The sequence below is a fragment of the Temnothorax nylanderi genome, unplaced genomic scaffold (genome assembly GCF_030848795.1).
Source record: "Temnothorax nylanderi isolate EJ_2023f unplaced genomic scaffold, tnyl_v1.0 TNYL_tig0131_pilon, whole genome shotgun sequence".
Taxonomy (NCBI): domain Eukaryota; kingdom Metazoa; phylum Arthropoda; class Insecta; order Hymenoptera; family Formicidae; genus Temnothorax; species Temnothorax nylanderi.
In genome coordinates, this window is record NW_027249193.1 from 343290 (window position 1) to 366383 (window position 23094).

The 23094-nt window shown below is 33.0% G+C and overlaps 1 protein-coding gene across 1 annotated transcript; it reads left to right on the top strand.

The window, feature by feature from the left end:
• Positions 1 to 13334: 13334 nt before the first annotated feature.
• Con (leucine rich repeat protein connectin) lies at positions 13335 to 22319 on the top strand. The gene is made up of 5 exons (XM_071713866.1): positions 13335 to 13887; positions 15247 to 15740; positions 16043 to 16219; positions 16629 to 16741; positions 17309 to 22319. The coding sequence occupies exons 1-5, from the start codon at positions 13337 to 13339 to the stop codon at positions 17552 to 17554; spliced, it is 1581 nt and encodes a 526-aa protein (XP_071569967.1). The 5' UTR covers positions 13335 to 13336; the 3' UTR covers positions 17555 to 22319.
• The last annotated feature ends 775 nt before the right edge of the window (positions 22320 to 23094 follow it).

The window sequence follows — 23094 nt, forward strand, 5'->3', positions numbered from 1 at the left end:
TAAAGAAAACGATAAAAGAAAAGATTAAAGGATATAATAAGATTACTGCAAATCCAAGTGTGTTATTTTAACTGAAGCTCTTCTTACACATTTTTTGCCGTTTTAATCCACGTCATTCAACACGGTTGAACGTATTAACTTTTAATTTAGATCGATTAAATGTGTTAATTTAACACGCAACAAAACATGTAAAACAAGCTTCAGCCAAATGTGTCATTTTTAGACGTTTACACGTGTAGAAATAACACGCTTAAATTTGCAGCGATCCAATTTCTTATACATTACTTTTTTCACTGATACAATAATGCACCGGCAATGATCAATTGCAATAAAACCTGCAAATACTGTACTTTTTTAAATAATAGAATCTTATAATTTTTATCATATAAGCTGATTTTTTTTCATCATTTTTTGCATAAAAGTGTTAAGACAAAATTATCGAAAAGCGGATGCTTTATAAGATATTTCATATTTTACTATATATGTCAGAGTGTGTCAGAATAAAGTATGAAACATCCCTAGGCTATTCACTTTTTAATGATATTACCTTAATACTTTTATCGTAAGAGAGATTTACTTTTATCATAAATGCCCTTTACCGTAAGAGAGGTATATTTTTCGATACATTTTGTGATATAGAGAATTTTTACATAATATATAAAATGTCTTTTATCCTAAAACATACGCACACAACTGTGGATCTATGATAAATAATATTGCTTAGTAAATATTTAATTATATAACATTTCTTCATCATGATTGGGGATTGATTTATTTCTTTTACAAATACGTGAAAGACACTTAAATTAAGACACAATAATGCCACTTTTAAGACTTTTTATTATATAATTACGTTTACTAAACAATTATTTGATATAATTAAATTTTGAACACTTAATGTATAAAAATAAGATTTCAGGTGAGGAATTTTTCTTAAAGAAAACATATGTAATTATAACGTTTCGAGAGAAATTTTGAAAATGTTTAGTCAAAGTTATATTTATAAGGAGAGACGTTAGAAGCATAATAGGACTGTTCATTTTAACTGCATTTCCTTTCTTTCTCCCTGCATTTTCTTTCTGTATCTGACACAGAATAAGTGTGTATTCAGGCTTTGAGAAAAGGGGGGAATAAGGAAAGATACATAGAGTGTTGAAAATACAACTAAAACGAACAAACCTATTGTTACACTCAGACACTTTTATTTTGTGATATAAAATAACTGTAGTTTTCTTATAAAATAAAGACGAAGGACTTTTAATAAAACGCGAATAACCGTTAGTAATACGATCAATATTATACGTACATTCTATTCGAGAGACATTAATTGATATTTAATTAATTATATATTATTTAATCATTTTCATAAATTAAACTTATTGTTAGATTATTTAGATATCACAATTATGTCTACCGAAAACATTAATTCTTCTTGTTAATTATTCTGTTTGTCATTAATTTCGAAGAAAGATCATATGTTGTCTATACTTTTCCAAATCCTTGAGACATATTTTGGCCTTGACTATAAAAAAAAAAAAAAAAACAGGAAGATGCAACAAAAGGGAACAGCGCCGCATTATGCGCGGAAGTTCGCCCAATAACCGTTCGTCTTGGCGAAATTACGGCACCGAGGATGGCGTTATCTCGCCGCTCGCGACTTAAATCACGCGTCTCACCCTCTCCTCTGCCTCCTTCTTCACCCCCTCCTCTCGCCCCATTTTTGTTCGGGAGTCCCTTAATTCCTCCTCGCGCGCAGGAATTACCGTCGCAGCCGTCGCTTCCGGTCTCTTCGGGGTTGTGCTGTCTTCATCCCCACTCGCAGGAAATCCCGGCTGAAAGCCGCCGTCATAACCGGTCCAGGTTTACCTTAACGTAGGTCGCCTTCCTTCCTGGAATGCATCCTACGGGAATTAAATGCGCGAAATTAAATGCAGGGTGAGAACAAGCCCACGAGCTGAGTCGCGGCTTTACCGTCGTACTCCCGAAATGAGCCCGGAATTGTAAATCATGTTTTCGAGTAAACCGCAATATAATGCTTGTCTCATATTAGCGCTGATCACAGTGCTTGTTTCTGCTTGATTCTTAATTATTGATTCTTATCCGTAAATTAGAACATGTATTATCAACTTGGATTTAATTAATACAGATAACTGATGTTTCCTTAATCTGATTTTAATTAATCTAGATATAATTTCTGGAAACATGCTTGATTAATGAATGTAGATTAAATTGATTTAAAGTACTCAGTTATGATATTAAAGCTTGTTGAGAAGATGTTTAATTAACATTGAATTAAATTGTTTAAAAAATGTTACTCAAATTAATAAAAATAATGCAAGAGAATAAATATGGAATTTATTTAGAAAAAGATAGCATAATCTGAAAATGTTTTTTTTGTTTTATATATGTATATTATATTATATAGGGTGGGAGAAAAGTATGGAAACCCTGCAAAATCTCGAAAACTATAAGTTTTACAGAAAAATGTTTCACACAAAAGTTGTTTGGTTTCGAGGGGGCCATAAGATGGTACCATTGGTTTGACCTTGGATGGTCGTTTAAAGCTTACGTAAACAACACCTTTAATTTCTTAAATGGAAACCCCTATTTTTCAATGCATATTCTTGTAGCGAATCTCGAGAGCTTTTCAAAACACTATAATAAAGTATTTTTTCATTAAGAACTTTTGGAATTATGAGGCTTGAAAGTTCTAGTATTTTGACATAAAATACAAAATATCTTGTAAAACATTAAGTTTTCGGTAATGTTACCTTAATACTTTTATGCACAGAATAATGAGACAAATCAATTGGTATGAAAAAAAGACATAATTGCTTTTAAGAAAAAGTATGCAGATGCGTGTTGCAAATTACATATTTTTTCTTAAAGGAACTGTGCCTTTTTTTCATACCAATTGATTCGTCTCATTATTCTGTGCATAAAAGTATTAAGGTAACATTACCGAAAACTTAATGTTTTACAAGATATTTTGTATTTATGTCAAAACACTAGAACTTTCAAGCCTCATAATTCCAAAAGTTCTTAATGAAAAAATACTTTATTATAGTGTTTTGAAAAGCTCTCGAGATTAGCTACAAGAATATGCATTGAAAAATAGGGGTTTCCATTTAAGAAATTAAAGGTGTCGTTTACGTGAGCTTTAAACGACCATCCAAGGTCAAACCAATGATACCATCTTATGGCCCCCTCAAAACCAAACAACTTTTGTCTGAAACATTTTTCTGTAAAACTTATAGTTTTCGAGATTTTTCAGGGTTTCCATACTTTTCTCCCACCCCGTATAAACTTTTGTATATATAGGTACTTTAAGTTAAAATAGATATATTGATGTTTAATATACGCATAATAATTAATAAACGATATAATATACAGAAAATAATAATAAATATAACGGTTGCTAATAGACATATAAATTCTATTTAACTGTGATGATAAATAGTCGATTTCAAGATTCGAATATGACAGATCAATTTTCGATGTAGAGTTTAATTAAATTAATTTACTAACAAGTTATTAGAGGAGAGATAGAGAGAGAGAGAGAGAGAGAGAGAGAGAGAGAGAGAGAGAGAGAGAGAGAGAGAGAGAGAGAGAGAGAGAGAGAGAGAGAGAGAGAGAGAGAGAGAGAGAGAGAGAGAGAGAGAGAGAGAGAGAGAGAGAGAGAGAAATTTTGCGTATTGTGTTCGGCGATTACAATGGATTCCAATTAATTATGAAATGCTTATTGCGATTTGGCGTAACTTGACTAGTTTTGGGATAGGATTAATTTTATGATTATTTGACGTTTACGGCAAATTAATTTGTAACATCTATTAATAGGTATAATAATGAATATCTTTATTTCTCCTTTATAACATGCGTACTATAACAATATTCCGTTTGACACGTGGGAATAAAGTCAACTTTTGATGGCAAAAATTGAGATTGAACATAAAGTGCAAGAAAAATAAAAATCTTCGCTAAAAAAGCAGAACATTTTTCTCTCTTGTACGTATATTATTCCTCTATATAAATGCCATAAATTTGTATAAATTATTTCTAGATTTTAATTTGCTTATATAGATTGCGCAATTATAACATTTTTTAGACTATGATCAGATCGACATTTCGATTTTAATTAAATCCTCAGATTTTAATATCACGACATGATTAGTGCGGTTTTTACGCAAGTGACATTTTTCGTGAGAAATAATGAAAAAGAATCACAGAGTGCGATACGATCATTTCACCGTGAAATAAGTTTAACTACTCGCATCGCTGCGCACAACAAACGATAGGGAAGTAATGTCTCTCTCCGCAAAGAAAAGTCCCGAGTTCCAAATCCAAAGAATTGAAAAGAGCTATTTCTTGGAGTTGTTGAAGATTATCGGGTTTGGTACAAAGATACTGTTTGCAGGTTCGCACAATCCATAAGTAGCCACCGCTATCGCGCTCCAATCGACGAAATAAAATAAAGGAACGCTGTGTGCTCCGTACTCCACAGAAAGGAATGTTTCTGCGGAAGAAATGTTTCTCCTTGTTCCTTTATATGTATTGTCGTAAGAATTTTCTTATTTCTTATTTTAATTCCACCAAAGAAAATTGTGAACAAGCCCAATTTTGTTTTATGGGAGGTTTTTAAATAAACATTTAAATTTTGATATAAGTAATATAATTAATAAATGTAAAACACACACAAAAAATAGTTATTTCATTTTTTAATGTTTGATATGATTCTGATCTCAGAAATGCGCTATTTTGTTATAATTTTGAGATGTATATTAAGGATTAAAAACGTAAAACATAAGACTAAAAAATCAGAAATAATTCCTTTTTTTTTAATAGGTTTAGAGAAAGTTTATTTTGTTCAACTGACACCAATGTGTTCTCATTTTTTGTTTTTTGTTTTTGTTAAGATATCTTTATATAAATTGTCACAAGATACTAATAATCGCAGAGAATATCTTATTAAAAATCTGTAACGAAAAAATATTTTAGTACAAGAAACAAAATCTATGTAATAGGAATATATTGAAACAATTGAATAGCAATTTAGTTCTTATTAACGTTTATTTATTATAAATTGCTACTAAGAAATATAAGTGTTTACTTTCTCTATGTTAAAAGAAAAAAGAGAGGAAGAAAATTTCTCTCGATAACATATAATATTAACTACGCGATCTTCTGCAGAACGATTCGATATATACACGAGGAAACGAATCCGGAACCAATATCGAGCTTCGCTAGTTTCCGGAGAAATATGGAAAAATTACTTCTGCCGGGGGGAGCAAAATCGGTTCAATTTCATTTTTTTATGTGTAATAAACGCAACATGTTTTTTTGAAAGAGTTACATTTAAAAACACATATTATTATTGGCAATAGAATTTAATAATTTGCAAAATGTCAATGAATAGATCGTAAGCAGACAAATTCTTTACGAGATATTCCGTTTTTACTTTTTCACTGCAAAATGATAAAAGTACGTTAATTATTTATTTGTTTATTTTGTTTTATTATTTTTTATCTTTATTGCAGATTAATTGTTGATTACATGCTCTACTTTGTTAATCGATATTATAATATAATGGTTAGAAAGATGTCGAGACGTTTTAATTATTGAGTACTTATTATTATCATTATTATATGTTCTTATTATTATAACTATCATTGTTATATTTCAGCAAATTTGCTAAAATGTTTTTATCGCAATTTTTTATTAACCAATATAAGAGATTATATAGGTATGTTCGAATATTTTCGAGATTCTGAAAAATTCAGGTTTCATTCGCTTAGGCAGCTCTCTGTGGCAGAGAGATCGATTTATGCGCCTTTCTTCTGGTGCAGCGAAACGCGGCCTAGGGTCCTCAGGGAGTACGGAGTAGTCCGGAATGCCTGAAAAGCAGGCTGAGTTTCCAACAAAGGTGCGAGCGTGTGTACAGATGCTGAGGAATTGGGGAAAGATTCGGTTCGCGGAACACGATTGGTCTGGATCGTATTTCAGTGCTTTAGCAAAATTGGTCGTGTTCGATTATATTAACCAGTGTATATTGTAATAATGAAATATACTGGGCAAAGAGAGAGATGATCCTTACTAACTAACATATGTAAACACATGACAGTATAATATCAATAATAGATATTAATTATACTTTCTTTAATTTCAGATCAGAATGTACAAAAATTGTCTTATTAGAAATATAAAATTTCCAAGATCTTTTGATACACATTAAAAATTTTTTTCATGTATACATAATGCATAACTAATCTTATTATTTAATTTGTAACTTATATAGATGAATAAATGTAATCAAGAGACACGGTAGTGTCTCGCGCCAAGTAGGTATACGCGAAGCGAGATCGCACCGTGGATCATTTACGCGACGCGATATTAATTACATGAAATATTGAAAGACTATAAATTATTTTTATATATTAAAACACGTCTGTAATATTATTTTCAATTAAGAGATATGTTTGTATAATGTATTTTGAATTAAATAATATGCTTACTTTTTTCAATTTTTATCCATTTCTGCTAATTCGTTTGCAATTTCGATTAAATTGCAGCTATTTGTTTGAAGTGTTCTTTTTAAAAGCTCTTTTAAAACGTGATAGTATTGTCGCCAATTTCATACTTTCAGAGCGTTACGATATTCCTATATCGCATTTCTGGCAATCGTCGTCGCGCTAAAAATTCCGACCCGTGCTGGCCACTACATCATCGCCTTGTTGCTGTATTTTACGGCAATAAGAGTTCGACCTCTGGCTCTCTTTCGGCTGGCACCTTCGCTATACTGATATGTTTGATATACGACTGAAGGGAGAATACCACATATAGACATACATACACGAACTTCGTCGATGTGCCTCTCAACGTGCTTGCATTTCAAGTGCAATAACGTTAATATTCTAATGTCGTTAGAATTTACTCGTCGTATAGGCAGACAAAGACTTCTTAATCCGGTTATATTCTAGTGATATTTATATTTTTTCTTATTTTAAAATTATTTATATTTTAATTACCCTTAATAATCAATTTTGAATGGATTGTGATCAAAAAGCTTTTTTAATTTAATTTCTAATCTTAAAATTTAAAAAAAAACTTTATTCTTTCCATTCTCTATTTTCGAGAATTTTGTGATACCTATACATTCACTCTGTTTTCTAATATATGTATATCTACACAACATATCTAGAGAAGCTATAATAGAATATTGAATAACATACATTATATAAAAATATAAAAATATACATATATATTTGGATACAAAATTTTTCATACTTGCGACATTTCATTATTTTATTATAACATTAGTAAGGAAATTTTGCAATGTGCTTCGTAACAATGTTTGGACAAAATTCAATTAATTATCGTCCACGTGAAAACAAATTCCAAATTTGAGCTGTCACCTTTCACGCGCGCGATGCAGAAAAGCTCTAATTTTCCTGAATTTGCGATCGTCGAACGAACGTGGCCTCATTTTGAGAACTAAATGAAATACGAGGACCAAAAGTTTCCGTTGTAAGAATCCAGTGAATGGGCGTCACTTCGTCAGAAGGACGGGCACGCGTCCCGACGGCGACGTTGGCGTCACGGAGCTTTCACTTGCTGAGGGCGCGTGCAAGATCTAATTAAATCGTTGGCGACTCGGTGAATTAAAGAGAGGAGAAGGGAAGTTTTCCGTGCTAATGAGGCGTTGATAATAAAACTCTTCTGACAAGTCAGTAATTCATAAGCATTAAATTTCTGTTTTCACAATTTTTTAATTAATATCAATAATAGAAATTGCATAAGAAAAAACTTTTTTTTTTCAGAAATTTTTATCTTTCTTCTATATATAGATATAAAATTATTTTTATTCTTGGAAAGCTTCTTTCTAAATCTAAATTTTTATAAAATTTTGAATATTGATGAGAGATATACAAATTGTGAGAGAAAAGATGAAACTTTCCATTGATAACAAGTTTCTATTTTTCTTTTTGCATATGAGGTAGAAAATTGTTCTTCTAGAATACCACTAACACTCTCGATCACTCTGGTGTTTGAATTCTGACGCCATAACGGCTCGAGTTCTCGCCTATATTTGCTTTCTCGATCGAAGAAGGGCTCGTCATACGCCCGAGCACGTCAAACTATACATCCAGTCCAGGTGCCTCCAGTATCCCCCTCTCGATAAACGAACTGCCTTTACGGCCGCTCTCGACACACGCCATTATCGATAAGGGCGTTCTCGATTTTTTCTCAGCTACCATCGTTCTCTGCTTTCTTCCGCGATATGCAGTAAAAAACATGAAGCTCGAAAAGGGGTCGATGAGGTGCAGAGGCGTCATATCCTCTTCGTTGTCGTCGTCATAAAATATGATCTTAATTTTCATATCGATATGGTATTTGATCAATTTTTCGAGACATTTAAGAAATTGCGAGTTTCCGTCCGTAAAATCACACTCTCGGATACCGTTGCAGGGATCGGCCCGCACGTTCGAGAGATCGATTCTTCGCTCTTCCCTTCCGTTGAAAGAGCCCGGCGCGGTAGAAACGAATCCAAAGGAAAGGCTTCTACTTCTAACGCGTCGTTATCTGTAAGCTTATGCAAATGTCTAGCAGTTTGCCACGAGGGGGATTTGCATACACTAGCTAGATTCAAACCTCCCCTTCTCTCTCCCCTCTTTCCCCCCATTCATCGCCCCAGGCCCCGATCTATGTGGGATCATGTCTAGGCATAATCTTAAGAAGCTCCCGGCGCAGTTATACAGTGGTTTTCTCCCTAGATCGGTAGAGTCACGTGAGGGGCGCGCTCCCCCTTTTCGTCCGCTTTTTCTTGTTTTATTTGCATCCGAGGCATTCCGAAAACGTATTGCGTCCTTCTTTTGCATAGTGCGGATGTACCGGCCTATAATAAAGCTCGAATCGCGCCGTCATTCATTAGCATAAAAGCACGTACGATACGAGGCGCGCTTCGATCGAGTCGAGGGCCCCGTCGCTATAGGCGACTTCTCTCGATATTGCGAGCCATATAATACGGGATCCTGTGTCCTGGGGTTCTCTTATACCGCCATTACGCATTATGATATCTTTATTAGAAAAAAAATCCCCGCGTATGAATTGCTAAAATATCTCCCGATCTAATTATTAATTCGCCGAATCGTAGCCAAATGTAATTAGCATAATGGAATCGTGCTTATGTGTGCGCGCCATAGAAATACGAGTCAATTCCCGCAACGCATCGCTGCACCGCGAGAATTTTCCAATTGCACCACATTTCGACGTTGATTGGATGCCATCCTTTGCGAATCTCTCTCTCTCTCTCTCTCTCTCTCTTTCTATGCGATCGCGAATTCATCGTTGAATAATACGGTATACGCCGGGCTTACGCTTTTAATTAAACTTATTAAGCAGTATTAATTTGCATTGTATTAGCGTATTGCTGTTGCTGCCGCTGTGCGAGCTTAAAATATCTTTAGTAGCTTTAAAACGGCTGTAAAGTGGTTTTTAATGGTAAATTAATAAAATTATTACTTAATTGAAACACCATTTATCCAAACAAGCTTATTAGCTTATTTACGATAATCCATTTGTTAATCTGCGTTTACCTTTGAAATGTATATTCAAGGTATTTATATATGCCTGTTATACCATTTTTCTTCTTATATACGAAGTTGCTCATTATCTAATGTTAAGCGTAGCGGCGCGTTTCATGTTATTCCCGACGTTAAATAAGAGGCTATAATTTAACGTCCTGGAAATGTTACAATAGAGGATTGAAAAGGGTTTAGATTACTGAGCGGCGGGGTTAAATTCGTCGCGTCTCGACATTCTACTCGCCTAACTTTTGGAATAAACAACTCGTGTTTTGCACACGCCCGCCCGGCACTCTCTCATCTCGAGTCTCACGGCTCGAATTCCATTAAGGCGCAATTAGCATACAGCAACGGAGCGTGCGTGATGGTAAGAGGCGCCGAATGGACCGCGGTGTCGTGGATAATTTTCGCGGTGCAACGTATGGCAATCGCGCGCTGTGTCGAAACTTCGGTCAGTTGCGAAGTTATATTAAACGTTCCAACCAGGTATAACGGGTATTCATATGTCTCCGCCTCGTTCATGACGTTGCGCCCTTTGTAACGGCAAGTGCCAGTTTCGTGCGTTATTATTTGTGGTTCGGTACATGTCGCTTTATACTGTGGAATTATCGCGGCGAGAAAGTCGTGGGGAGAAGAGTGGGGAGCGGTGAAAAGAGAAGAGAGAGAGAAGATGTGTATATCAATTAAATTGAGATGAAAATGCGTGCACATCTGTAAAATATAAAGAAAGCTATGTGTGTATACAAGAATTTTGAAAGAAATTGTTATTACTAAATAGAATATAGTAAAAAATAATATTGCTTAAAACATTTTCAAATTGCGAAAAACTCGAATATAGAAACTTTAAATTGGAACTATATAAACGTATCAATATAAATGCTGACAATGTAGCGGATATTACGATTCAGCGCGACTGTCATCGTCGTATAAGAGTATCAACTTCACAAAGTAGTAACTAGTAGGCAACTCCGTAGCTACTATAGTCGAAATTAAATGCAAATATTGCAAAGTCGAGACAACATTGCGCAAAGTCTCGGACTTGCATTTGCCTTCACGCAACACGCGGTGCCCTCCAAGACGAGTTTCGCTCGCAATCGGAAATAAGTACGAAACAAAGCGGCGGCTATCGTGCGGTTCACGAAGTATTACGAGTATCCCAAGTGCGCTGTTTAAAAACTTTCGCGCATTATCTGCATATGTTGCATCGGCCATATCCACCGCAGCGATTCTGTAACGGCTGCGCTCACCACAGATGATATTCGCCAGTTTTGTGATTTATTTCATCCGCGAAATACGTTACAAGCTCCGATATACTATTGCACGAGGTGAAAAATTTACCTAATCAGAGAGAATAAAAATATTTTTTAAAAATGAAATATTGGAGACCCAAGTCAGGCGTACATGAAGTACCAAAAATTTATGACTGAAACATTTTAATCCTTAATTTTAGACTATTTTTGTCTGTAGAATTCTAATAAAATATAATAATACTTTATTTCCATAATACATTGTATTACAATTTGATTTAAATTGAAATGAATGTAATTGAATATTGTACAATCAGATTCTTACTTTTTATTTTCGTCCTTCTATATTGTGGACAAATTTCATGTCGACTAATTTAAATAGAATCACCGTTTCCATTATGCAAACGGGCGTTTCGCCTTGCGGGTAGATTTAACCGACGAATAAATATGTTACTCATCTAGTGAACACCTTGGCATAACGAACGAGATAGAGGAGCGAGAGAGAAAGAGAGAGAGAGGGGGGGGGGAAGAAGTCTATCAGGAAAATTGAACAAAACTCAAATTGATCCGGAACTCACGGATCCCCGTGGCTTTTCGTCGAAGCTTTCGCTGTTCCCGACAGTAATTAAATAAGCCGAGTTATACGGAGGAGGAAAGTTCGCGAAATTCGCGAACGCGCCGCGTGTACGTTAAAACCGTCCGGCCTCTGGAAGTTTGCGAACAAACGTTATTGCACGACAAAAGCATCGCTATGCGATATCATCTACCGTCATATTTATGAAATTTCACGATTATTATAGACGAGATTATCGCTATTGGATTTCGAGGGAAGAGAAACGTGAAGAGAATAGCATGAAGCTTGTTACGCATCAGACTTAAGATGCCAGAAGGCTTTATGTTTCTATAATAAATATAGATATAGGTAATTTTAATTATATAATTATAAATATAATTATAAAACTATAGAAGTATCTACTTTAAATTAAATTAGGAATAAGTTGTTATAAGCTATTACTTGTACAAACCGTTAGAGCTTAGTTCCTAAAAAGTATAGGTACTACTTCGGCTAGTTTATATAATTTTTAAAAATGTTTGTCATATCTTTTTGTTAAGAAAACAACGACTCGAGTTTTATCCAAGAATTTGTATAAAAAAATAATGCATGATATTATCTAGATAAAAAATGGCTCACTAGGTCAAGGAAATCCTTTAATTTATGTGGCAATAGTGGATGGCTTTTCTCTCTCTCGGCCTGAATAGAAATTATTTTTTCTTCTCCCACTGAGGAAATTTTTATCTATGCTGCTTTTCCCACCGGAGTTATTCATATCCTGAAGTTTATGAAGTTAGAGTGAATTATTTTCCAAGCGTTATTTTGTTCTAAAATCGATCTTTCGTAAACTATGCAGTATTACTGAAAAATTTTGAAGGCATAAAATAGTTTCAGAAATTACACGGTAAAAATATTTATTTATTTAAATTGATATGGACAATTCTTTTGTGACACAACATATTAATAAATCAGAATTGTTTTTTAATTAAGTATTTTTGATTTTAATTATTATTTAATTATTACATGTAATCAATATTGAGCTAAATAAAAATATGAAGAAATCAATGAGATATCTGAAATTAAAAAAACGCCATTACGTACGTAATATAATACAATATAATACAATATTGACGCAGAAGTGGAATCCTTATAATAGCATTCCAATACTCATCATTCGATTAAAAAACACGAGTTAATGAATTTAACGGTCAATAAACACAGGAAAGACAAAGAAAAGCTTTGTAAATTTTAAATGCAAATTACAAACATTGTTAAATCCTTGCGTATTAAAAAATTTTAACAGTTTAATTAATAATTTATATCGATTAAAAATATTTTTAACGCGCATATTAAAATTTTTTTGTAGATATATTATATAATGTATCTCTTTGAAAGAACAACATTCGACTAAAAAAATTCTTATTTATCGGAGATACCATCGATCGGTGCGACAATGTGTCCACGTCCTCTCTATGGATGAAAGAAGGGAATGTTTTTCTCTAAAGAGCAGCCTCGTGATGGAGAAACGATATGCCGTTACGTATCGACGTGCTTGTAATGGAGCTGTCGAGCAAATTTTCTGTGATACAGAGCCGGAGGCGCGCATCGTATCGCGCCGACTTTAAATACAATGGAAATCGACCCTTATCGCCTCGTCATCGCCTCGATGCTTCGAGGACGATCAGTTGCTCATTATTCACACTTAAATCCATCCAAGAGAGATAAAAATCCATCAGAAGAGAGATAAAAATCGCGTGTTATTTTTGAAAAAAATTCTTTTAAGGAAGAAAAATGTATAATAAAAATCTGTTAAATTGTTACACGTCAGTCAAAGAATAATATATATTACCAGAATTTTCCAAAATAATTTTATTGTAAAATAATCTCGGTATCAATTAATGAGTCATATGTAAAGTAATACTCAAGCAAAACTGTCAATTCTCTGTTTCAGGATCATAATGCGCCAATTTCTGTACAATTCCCTCGTTCTTGCACTGTTGCTGGTGACAATCTTGTTCGCGTCGTCGGGCCTGGCGGTGCCCAAGACGCGCGGCAAAAAGAAACTCATCAAGGAGGCAAAGGAGGTGAATATCTGCGACATTGAGAACCAGCAAGCGCCGATTTTTTGCTACTGCAACAATGTAGGCCTGCAAAATGCCAGCGAGGCCGATTGCTGGGTATTGAGCAAGTTCGTGCGGGACGATCCCATGTGGAATTACTTCACATCGCAAAGCCATCTGAAAAAATTGACGTTTACGGTACGTCAGATCGGCAGCCTCGACTACGTGCCCAGTCAGGTGCTGCACAAACTGAAGAATTTGCGAGTGATCGTGTTCAAGTATGGATGGCTCCACGAGATTGCCGAGAACGCTTTTAGCAGTCTCAACGGCGTTACCGAGATCAATCTCCACCGCAACATGATCGTTGTGCTGCGCAAGTACGCTTTCGAGAACATGCGAAATCTCACTGTCATCAATCTCGATGATAATCGCATCCCTGAGATTAATAGGTACGGATAACTGATAGTTGCTGGCGAGTAGTTGTCCAGTAGAGCTAGGTGGCTATTATAACTTTTTATCGAGTTTGTTAATCTAACGAATGAAATTTTTATTCGTTATTTATATCATCATACCATATATTATTTGTGCTATTTGCATTACTTGTTGAGAAAATGGGTATAATATATAAGCTTAAAAAGAAGTGTTCTTATGAGAAAAGTATTGTTTATACATTGTTTATATATTTCTCTTATACATTGCAATATTAATAAGTCAGAAATTTATAAATACTTTTGTATTTTAGCTTGAAACCAATAATTCACAACATTAAGTACAAATTATTTAGTTTGTTGCACAAAAATAAATAAAAAAAAGATTAAAGCAAAGTAATATATACTAAATACTTTTATGTAAAAAATATAAAAATTTGAAGAATATGTTACAATCTTACAATTTAAACTTGCTTTTATTACAAAATGTTATTAAAAAAATACTCCAATTAAATTATTAAAAGATTATGCATGCTATGAAGATTAGTTCTTTCACACATTATCATATTTGGATATTAAATATATTATATTTAATAAAATGCAATATAATTGCATTTTATTTGAGAATATTTATGTACATTTATTTTAATATACGATAATGTACGAAAATATATGCAATATAGTTTCAGAAAATTTTTAGATAATGTATCAATAAAAATGATAATTTAATTAAAAATATAAAAATTTAATGTAAAGAACTTAAAGTTACGATGCCACTTAAAACTTTTATATTAAAAAGTTCTTATTATTAGAATTATTGCTGTCAAACAACGCCTATATTTTGCATCATATATATTTACAGTGATTTAAAAAGGATGCTTATCAGCATCAAAAGTTAAATTGATTATCGATTTAAGTATGTGAATTTACTGTTCCAACAAAAAGCTGTTTCAAGACCGACAAATAATCGGAGCGCAATTTACTAAGTTGAAAAAAGTATAAAATTTGCATAGAAATATTATTATTAGGCTATCAAGATCCAATCCGACTGAAAATGACATTTTCTCCAATTAATATTATGCATATTTATAATATAATATATTTATAATACTCTAATATATCACATTATTATGAATTACATTTATTTTTGTCATTACTTTTTAAATAATATGTGTAATATTTTACCACACGTATTATATCCATTCACTTAACAGTAAATACATAATGCACAAATTGCATAAATAATAAATGACGTGAATATTGACTAATGAGAATTAATATAAATAAGAAATAAAATTTTATTTAATTAAAAGACGCAATAAAATATATATATATATATACACATGATGTACACAACATATTTTGAATAATTGTTTATAGAGATACATTTATGAACTTGCCGAACTTGAGCAAGCTGTACCTGAACCGCAACAACATTAGCACTGTTCACGACAAGGCGTTCAAGCTTCTGGGCTCGCTGCAGGAACTCGAGCTGAGCGGCAACCAGATCACTGTCATCACGCGCGACAGTTTCCATGGTCTGCGCAATTTGCTGCGTCTCGATCTACGTCTCAATCAGATCACCATGATCGGCGATCGTAGCTTTGTCGAGATGCCGGAATTAACCGAGCTCCAGCTTGATCAAAATAAGATCATATATATAGCCGAAAGAGCATTTGAGAGCATGCGCAATCTCCGGAAGTTACATCTCAGCAGCAATAAGCTGGTGACATTGATGCCAGACTTTTTAGCTGGTGCGCCCAGTGTTCACTTTTTGGATCTGAGGGCAAATTCGCTGAAGACCATGACTTTTGACAACATTAAACCAATCGTGACTAATCTCTACGGCAATAACAGCCACTTATACCTGGGCGGTAAGTACTACGATCATCTAAATAAAGTGTAGCATCTATATATTTGAGAAGAAATTATCTAAAGTATTGTCAAATTTATTGTCCGCTAAAGAACAATTTTAAATAAAAATCGGATAAGTATCTCGCAAATAAATTCGAATTCAAAATAAGAGAGTAAAAGATTATAATGTATTAAAGAGATTCGCGCGAGTTATTTAAAGTTTGCGAACAGCAATGTTAAATCATCCGCAGTGAATTCGGGCGATTCGTGATCAAAGTAACGAGATTGACTGATCAAAGTGCATCATCTTATCTGCATGTAGGAAACAATCTGATCTGCGACTGCAAACTCGCGTGGATCTGGGGCCTGCGGAACGAGACGAAGAACACGCAACTGAGGGATGCCCTGGAGGAGCTGACTTGCTTCCTTGAGAGCAATAATGCAACGCAGAAGATCAACAACGAAGACCTGGGGAGAAATCAGCCGCTCGAGATTTCCAGTAAGTTTTGTTCACGCGCGAGCGGGTATGAATGCCTTTCGGCGAAACTTATCTCAGTTTTGTGTCAAAAAGGCGAAATGCAAAATTTACTTAATTTAGAGACATATAAGAGCATTCTATCTGCTGTATGAATATATAGACACCATAATTTAATTTTATATGTACCACTTGTCAATAGAAGTTAAAAACAAAGTAATTATACTTTTTTTTATACGTTATATAAATTGCTTTATATATTCCACAATGTCGATAAAATGTATTTAAACTGGTGGATATTTATTACTTACAAAAATATTTTATGATTAATTAAAAATAAAATCTTAAAGAGAGAAGGAAGGGGGAAGGAAGTCTCTTCATGTATCGCATTTTTTATTTTTTTTAAAACAGAATTATTTGTATTTTATTACAGATGAATACGTTGACGATAATTTGAGAGACGATAATAATGAGGACGACGAGGCTGAGAACAGTGATTATTATGATGAATCCGATGACGAAAATTCGTCAAATTATCACAGCAAGGTAGGATATAGACCAGCTTGTTGATTACACATAACAGCTTCCGAAATTTCTCTTACAATGATATCAAGATAGTTGCTTCATTAAATTAATTTCCTTAAAATTCATTAAAATCTTAATTACTAATTAAAAGACAATTTAAATGTTTATGCTATTGCATGAAAATTGATCATTCAAAAGTTGAGCTGATTGCAATTAAAATTAATACTATAACATGTGTATTGCGTGTACCAAGCTGAGCTTAATGTCAGATTTTTAATTTTAATTCCCATATTACACATTAATGATCTTTACAAGAATGACCAACAAAAATATAGAAGACTAATATACAAATATTATAGAAAAAAATTCAAAATTATACTGTTTAATTTTAAAAATATGAAAAATTCTATATATTCAGATTCAAATTTTAAAAATAATGGAGGTATTTTTTCTGAACGTTGCTAATTTAATTTAATCTTTGTATCGTACTGCACGCACGCACATGTTTTAGGTTGAGCCTTTGTTTAATCAAAACGTTCGAATCTCCTTAATTGATACTACGTAGATAATTTTAATTTTGATTTGCAGAGTAATCGTGATGGTAAAAAGTGCTGCATGAAACACTTATTCGAATTGAAGCCAGAAGAGCTGCCATGCCCGGAGCTTTCGCGCGAGGATTTGATGGCCTCCGAGCAGCCATCCAGCCGCCATGAAAACGCCCGCGTGGGTTCGTCCGGGTCCAGCTGGTTTAGCTCTGGTTCGACCTCGGTCCAGGCCGGTCAGTCCGTCCTCGTTGCCTCATTGCTATTGCTATCTATACTTTTTTTCACGTAGAAGCGGCTAAGCACTCAAAAATAAAGCGGTATAAGCGCCATTCGGCGTCCCGATATGCTCGAGTGAGCGAATGGAAAATCGTACACTTAAACGAAACGGGACGTGAAAGAAAGTGTATGTTTATGTGTGTGTGTGTGTGTGTGTGTGTGTGTGTGTGTGTGTGTGTGTGCGTGTGTGCGTGTGTGCGCGCGCGCGCACTTACGTAGGAAACTAACTGGACACAACCAAGAGACGTACCTTCGAAACTTTCCGAAGCGCTTGCAGTTACCGTTTATTATATGAAGTCTCTCTTAAGGTATCCGAACTTTAAAAATGTTCGTGACTACGTATCAATAATGCATAGCAATGGACAAGAGATCGCCAAGTCACAATTGTCTAGTATATAAATGCATTTGCATGCCATTTTTAAAGTTTGATAATTTTTTTTAATTTTTCGTGTATTTAACGTGACAGTGTAAAAACGTTTGCCATTCTTTGAAATATGCTATCATGCACAAAGTTTAACGGGCCAACTAATGAGATGCGACATTTTATGTTCGCAACAATCTACATGTTTACTGTGTTTTCAATATAAGCCAAAATGATAATATAAAAATGGCAAGGTTGCACACATAGCGTTTTATTTTACACAATATTGGTTGAATTCGGGCTCAAATGCGCTCCCTTACATACTGTACGCATTCCCGTATTTGTACAGTATATATACATAATTTTACTGTATGCATTATAAGAATACCAAAAAATATCGCGCACACTACCGTTTCTCGTTAGCTATCTCGCTTGCGTAACTACTGCCATTTAGACCGTAGTCCATTATCATATTCAGTTCATTTTGACCGAGATGACGGGTCCAGCTACAACGGCTCCAAATATCGATATAATTACAAACTGCCAGAAATTGAGATATCGCCATATAATTTAGAGTAAATATTGAAATTTTGACAGTGAAATTAGACAGCAGATTTTTTAATTGTTTATTTATGACCGCAATAATTATCCATCTTTTTTTCACTATTTCTATTCGTTTTTAAGAGTAGGTTAAACGTTTTGATATAAATGTATTTTTTTAAAATTATTTTTCTTTGTGCCTTTTACAACCTTTTGCAATATGCTGTGAAATATTAAACACAATCACACTGCCAGTTCTGCTCGCTCAGTTTTATGGATGGTTTAAAATTTTTATTTTATACAAATTTACGTGATATTTGTTTTAACATTGCTTTTCGATTTTTGTAACTTTTTATACAACATTACAAAACATTAAATACTGCACATTGCCAGTTATTAGTAAGCATTTTATTCGTAAACCTATGATTAAATCTTCATATTCTTAATACCCCCCCCCCCTCTATTCTTAACATCTCCATTCTCATTGTAACAACATTTATGAACTCCGTATTCTTAACATCTACTCCTGTGCTGCTATATGTATACATATATGCTAATAATCCATACTTATCATATGACCACGTGATCATCTTATAATTAGAGAAAGCGCGAATGAAAGAGGAGGATGCCATATTGAAGAGGATATTCAAAGACATTTCTTCAAAGACATTTCTTAGTAAATAAGAATTTCTTATTTATACACATATGCATGCGTATGTATGCGCACATGCATATCACGCGACGCATCGAATGTCAACGCGCAGGCGCGAATAAGAGAGAAAGAGACACGGCAATTATTTTCTCATTTTATTTATCTTGACTTTCCCTCTCCAAAGCATTGTCGGCATGGAAAATTGCTCGGTCCATTTATATTTTTATCCATTACGTCCAACAGATAAATATATCTATATTTATTTGAGGGCTGTGGAAAAGTATTAAAAATAGAAGGTTCTTTATCCTAATATGTTAAGAATACGGATTTAATTGTATTACTATTTAGATTTTGATCCATTATACATATTTTTAACATTAAGTCTATAGCGAAGATCATCTACGATGGATGGATGATTTTGGATCCTTGTAAAACTTTATATCTTGAATATCAAGAACATCAAGAATTAATATTTATGTACAATTTAAAAAAAAAATTTAATGGAGGCACGGTGCGATTATAGAACACATCAAGAATTGATATGGTTGAAACATATTTTAAGGAAAAATTGAGAAGGACAGCATATGATCAGGATTTTATATTGCTTTCGATACTTATTAAAGAAAAAAAAAGCAATTGAATTAGTTGATTACGAAAATGCACGAGTCACGCTAACAACTTCTTAAAAAATTCCGAGGACTTTATTCTTAATTTTATTGTGTATATTAGTATTTTAGTACATATTTGGCATTTAGAAATATAAATAAGCGCTTATTAATTACAAAATGCCTCTAAGAAAGCTCAGTAGTAATCATGCCTTTTTCGAAACGTTGCATGTAAAAAGAGATCGATATTCCTGTAGTTAGTAATGCAATTGATACTTTTTTCGTATGTAACATGTATTGTGAGTTAAGAAACACTACGTGTTAACTCAATTCCATAAAAATCGTACCTCATGTCCATTTTATAATAACTGATTCAATTGTACATGAATTATTTAAAATATTCTGTTTACTCCACGTGTGTATAATTAATATTATACTTAGTACAAGAAATATATACTTCTTATCCTATGAAATATATTTCTTGGTATATGTGAAATGAGACTGAAAACAAGAAATTTTTCGAGCACTAAGCGTTTTATTATTCTTCTTACATAATAATCGTGATGTTTTTGCGCGATATTTAGCGAGCAATTCCACAACGATTACGTCTACGACGATCTGTTTGTTTGAGGTGCACTTTCTTGCGCTTTTTGCGTAAAAGTTTTAAATGGACTTATATTTTAATCTTTGGATGGAAGAGAAAAGGAATGAAGCTAAAAACGGAAAGCGCAACTGGAGCGAACAGACGTAATTTGCAACAATCAATTAGTAAGAAACGCACGATATGGATAACGTGAAACATAGCCTACCCCTATGGAACAATGATAAAGAAAAGAATTATTAATAATGTTAAGGTGTTGTTTGTCTAATAGTATATACGTTGTCATAGTATCGTGATAATGTTTAAATAATATATGAAACGTCGAGTCGCAAAACGACATCGTATAGGAGACGCAAGAAAGTCAACTATCGACCTTCGCTTTAAAAAAAAAGCATAAGCTACAATTTAATCTAGACAGGTCCCGTCATTGCAAGATAAAAATATAATTTGCAATTTGTTTTTAATCTGAAAGTGTTTTCTGTTTAAGATTTACATTCTTACGAACAAAACATCTAATTAATCAAGTTATTAAAAAAAAACAATTTTATATACATTATTCACTTTGATTAATATATTTAGCTTGTGCTTATATATCCTTTATTTTTTAAATACCTCAAAAATAAATCGTAATATAAATTTAAATTTTAGATTTATTATTTCTGATGAAAAGTGCAAAATGTCCTTTTATATTAAAATATTTTTAAATTATACTTATAGATCGCGTTGTGACTAAGAGATTTTATAAATAAATGATGGAAATGTTAAGAAACAAATTAAATACATAAGGGCAATCAAAAAATGCATACAATTATCTTTTTTAAATAAATTATTTGAACGTAATAACGTAAAACAAGTACTTTCTTCTAATTTTCATTTCTCTTTTATAAGTAAATGATCGATTCTTGCTCTTCGCTCGATGCCGTAGTGCGGCATGACACCTGTTGTCGATTGAAAGAAATACGCGTATAAATTAAAGGGGTACTGCGTGCACAACACGTTACTGGGTCGTTTATAAGATACAAAATTAAGCCACGAATAAACATATTTAGAGCCGTAAGCTTTTCCAATAAAGAGAAATATTATTATCCAATTTTCTCTCTTTATTTTCTTTGTGACTACTGAGACATATATAATCTGATGAAACATTCAGGACACAACATTCTATTACGATTATTAATTATAGCTCTATAGATGACTTCGTTAAAAACAAACAAGTGATAAGCACGATTTATTGGAAAGAATTTGAAGGAGATCCCGATCATGTAAGGCATTTAACTTATAGATACCAAAGATAAGAAAAGTTTGGTGTTAGCTGTTAGGAATCTCTCTCTCGTACACAATTTGTGATCTGCCTGATCGCACTAAGTAAAATAAACTAAGTAATTATTCAATCTGATAAGTAAATGAACGGGTACACTGTCAATCCCGAGTCGCTGTAAGTCAAAGTAAAACGGGACCCCGTGAATTTTCCATAGGGTCTCCTTCTTTCTCTTTTTCTCACTCTGCTACTTATTCTTTCATATTAGCTAAATAAATGAACGAAAAAAGAGATTACCATAAAATTGGCTATTGAATTACAAATTCAATTAGGAGATTAATAATTAAAGTAGATAATCGAGCAATTTGCTAATTTTATTTTCCCTAATTCACTCTGCAAGTCTCCCGCTTTATCTCTATTCTTCGATTTTCATATGACTTTCAATACGTACCACTATATCAGACGCGTTTATTTGAATAACTTTATTTATTAAGGTAACTACATTTTATATTCGACATATATATGAGTTTCAATATGTATATGTCGGATACGTTTTATAATGTACAAGAAGATAATTCTTGGGAGAATGCAATGATTTTTTATACATTATATGTACAATTAATTTAAGTTATTAAGTAAACGCAACTATAATAAATTAGGTTTAGTCTACTTATAGATTTACCGCCAAGCTATAATGTGTATTATATGTTCTTTTGTAAGACTTAACGATAATCGGAAATAAATCGTCGAAAAACAAAGAAGCTATATGTCATTCCTTCTCTTCCAATAATTTATTCCCGTCGAAATTTATCCTATCAATTTTGCATTTCCCACTGATAATATCAATAAAAAGTATTATAAAAAATTGTAATATTGAAAAATTATAACTTCTCACACACTTACTTATTTACGGTAGAATTTCTTTATTCTATCCCCTTCTGTTTTAAATCAGTTTTTATTTTAAAATAGTTCTCCAGTAAACTTGACTTCTACTTTTGCGGACTTTTTCTGTTATACATTTGCTATGTAATCACTTAATTATACATAGGATAAGAAAGTAAATAAACGTAGTATGAAACATTTTTATTTCACGTATTTATTACTAGAAGAATAGTACGCAATGAATCAGAATAAGGTAGTTCAAATTTATTCCAGATATAAAAGAATGGTATGCACAATGATCTATATTGTATTTGATACGTACATTGAAATGAATACAGGATTCAACAAAATATTATACCTCAGATATCTGATGCGGAATTAAGTGCGAGTATATTTTTAACAGGTATAGTTTTGCAGCATGTGTAATAAAAAAAGGTTGGTGATAAAAAAAATGATACCGTAAAGATTCATGAAAGGATTCATAAAAACGAGAAATAAAAAGGTAGTAAAACTAAAGGAAAGTGATGAAAAAAAATCGAAAATGTAGTTATAAGAGAGATAGAGAGAGAGATGGGGAAATAAAAAGAGGAAGAGGAAAAAGGGAAGAGAAAAAATGGGAAAACGGAAAGATGGAAAGAAGAATATGGAATACTT